The sequence below is a fragment of the Cebus imitator genome, unplaced genomic scaffold, assembly GCF_001604975.1.
Source record: "Cebus imitator isolate Cc_AM_T3 unplaced genomic scaffold, Cebus_imitator-1.0 Scaffold427, whole genome shotgun sequence".
In the NCBI taxonomy this organism is placed as follows: Eukaryota; Metazoa; Chordata; class Mammalia; order Primates; family Cebidae; genus Cebus; species Cebus imitator.
This window is the reverse complement of record NW_016107742.1, coordinates 1,220,427-1,223,160: the sequence shown is the minus strand read 5'-3', so window position 1 is coordinate 1,223,160 and position 2,734 is coordinate 1,220,427. Positions and strand designations below refer to the sequence as shown.

The 2,734-nt window shown below is 42.1% G+C and overlaps 1 protein-coding gene across 1 annotated transcript in view; it reads right to left on the bottom strand.

Annotated features, from left to right (window-relative positions):
- Positions 1-487: 487 nt before the first annotated feature.
- Positions 488-2,734, bottom strand: part of PRCC (proline rich mitotic checkpoint control factor) — a 35,361-nt gene continuing 33,114 nt past the window's right edge. Inside the window, exon 7 of the mRNA XM_017510043.2 lies at positions 488-941. Within this exon, the coding sequence (XP_017365532.1) occupies positions 855-941 (87 nt within the window). The 3' untranslated portion in view covers positions 488-854. The remainder of the gene's footprint in view (positions 942-2,734) is intronic.

Sequence of the window (2,734 nt, the reverse complement as noted above, 5' to 3'; positions counted from 1 at the left end):
CTTACAGATAATTGGAGTCTACAGACCCTGTATCTCCTGTCTTCAAAAAAAGCTAGGGCTCTGGAAGTCTCCAAGGATATCTCTCTAGTGCCCAAGTTCAATGTGAAACTTCCAAATCGATCCAGACCAATGACTACAAGTGTCAATCTGAATCATCTTCAGGAACAGGGATTTTGCCACTTGACCTACTGATGGATAGGACTTATATGTCTGACAACTATTTTGTGCTACAGAAAGAACCTCTCGACTTCATCCAGTCTCCATAGGTACCTGAGATCAGCAATGCACACTTGGGATCACAGGTCCCTCTGAAAATCATCCCGCCTCATATGAAGTTGTGCACCCAATTTCTAGGGTCTTCAATGGCCACGAACTCACGTTAGATGGTGGATAGAGGGGAAAAAAAGCAAAGTGATGAGGCAGCTCAAGATGGTTTGGAAGGTGCTTTACACAAGGTAAACACGAATCCAGGGACAGGGCAGGCAACGTCTGTCAGACTGAATGTTTTATTTCAACAGACATCCCTGGTTTAAAAAAAAAAAAAAAAGTGGTGGCGGTGGGGAGGGTTCAACATTTCATCACACCTGACAGGGAGCAAAACTCCCATCCCAGAACTCAGAGCCCCTTCGGAGGCGTCACACAACTCTTTACTAGCTCCAGGACAGAAAGGAGCTGAATTTTCTAACTTGTTAAGAAAAATCTATCAAATATGTTCATTCTCGCATAGGCGAGGGCTGGGTCCTTGGGGAAAGAGATCCTGGGCTTAGAGCAGCTGGGGTCCCAGAGGTGAAGCTGGGGGCCAGGCCAGCTGGGCTGGCAGGAAGGAGATCCTGGGAGCAATCAGTTCCAGAGCCCTAGAATCCGTATTTGGCTTGGGTCTGACGGCGGCTGAGCTTGTTCTCTGACCAGGTGTTCTTCAGTTCCAGCTCCCGCTCCTTGGCCTGTGGCAAGGAAGAAGGGGGAGGGGAGGGTCAAACTGGAATTCTGAGAAACACTGTCCTCTTGCCTCTGTGAGCTTCCCAATTTACAATCTTTCTCCTCTCAAAAAAATTATGGGGAAACAGCAAACCCCTTGAAAGACTTATCCAAGTAAAAGGGACCCCAAGAAAGCAAAGAAAAAAAAACATTTCTTTGGAGAGGTATAAGAGTTTAAGCAGAATAAAGACTCAAGATTCCTGGTGTTTCCTCTAGTAGAATTAAAACTCAAAAGCTGAAATGGGAAATGGGCAAATGAAAACTAGAATTTAGCATCTAAAAGGAAGAAAATCAGCTGCCTTAGACACCCAAGCAGCAGAGTAGGAGGGGACAGCTTCAAAGGCTTGGACTAGTCAAAACGGAACACTAACAATCGCTTAGCTTGGATATGCAGTTTTGCAGTTGTGTCAAATACAGTATGTGTGGTACCTTAGAGATTCAAACAATTTTAAAGTAAGGACTGAAGCTGTGAAAAACTGAGAGGTACAAGAATGACTTCTCTCTTCAGATCTCAACAACTCCTGGCTCTATACTGCATTCTGAAATGTAGAAGTACCACCCTAGAAAGGGGGTTCTCAAGCCCCCTCAAAAGTGATCTCATGCCTGTTCATTTCCTTTGGAATTTGGGGTGGGGGCTAAGAGAGTGGGTTTAAGTAATATCATACTCTCAAATCCTTTCCCACAAACCACAAGATAGGGAAAGAGTACAAAGGAGTGCCTGAAAGGAAGGTGAAAATATGACAAAACAATGAAAGCAAGATTTACCATGAAATCACCAACCAGAATGTACGCTCCCCAGGAAAGGGGCCAGGAAAGGGTCTTATTCATATCTGTATTTTTGACAGAATTTAGTTCAATTAGTCTTAAAAAGATGTTTAGCCAGGCGCGGTGGTTCACGCCTGTAATCCCAGCACTTTGGGAGTCCAAGGCAGGTGGATCATGAGGTCAAGACCAGCCTGGCCAAGATGGTGAAACCCCGTCTCTACTAAAAAATACAAAAATTAGCTGAGTGTGGTGGTGGGCGCCTGCAATCCCAGCTCAGGAGGCTAAGCCAGGAGAATTGCTTGAACCCAGGAGGCGGAGGTTGCAGTGGGCCAAGATCATGCGACTGCTCTCCAGCCTGGGGCAACAGAGTGAGACACCATCTCAAAAAAAAAAAAAAAAAGATGTTTCATGACTATTGACCCCTGAACAACATGTGTTTGAGCTGCATAGATCCACTCATGCGTGGATATTTTTTCCAATAAATATTTAATATTTTAGAACTTTTTTTGGAGATTTGACACAATTTGAAAACACAAATTGTGTCTAAGCTAGAAATACTGAAAAAATTAAGAAAAAGGTATGTTGTGAATGCATAAAATATATGTAGGTACTAGTCTATTTTATCATTACTACCATAAAATATACACAAAACTATAGAAAGTTAACATTTATAAAAATGTACACACCAATACAGATCATACGTGGTGCCATTTGTAGTCAAGGGAAATGTAAACAAATTAAATCCTGACTGTAAAATTCACTGTGGTACACACTGTACTAATGTCACAATTTCATAGACACCTCTTATTGCTATTGCAGTGAGTTCAAGTATTGTATCTGCTTAAAACACCACATAACACTCATCATTTCCACGGGAGCTGTTTGTCTCCTAGAACATTGCATAACACAGTTAAATGTGCTCTCTCAGTTCTTGTGTGTTTTTCATTGTGTATAATACCATAAATCTTTTTTTTTTTTTTTTTTTTTTTTTTTT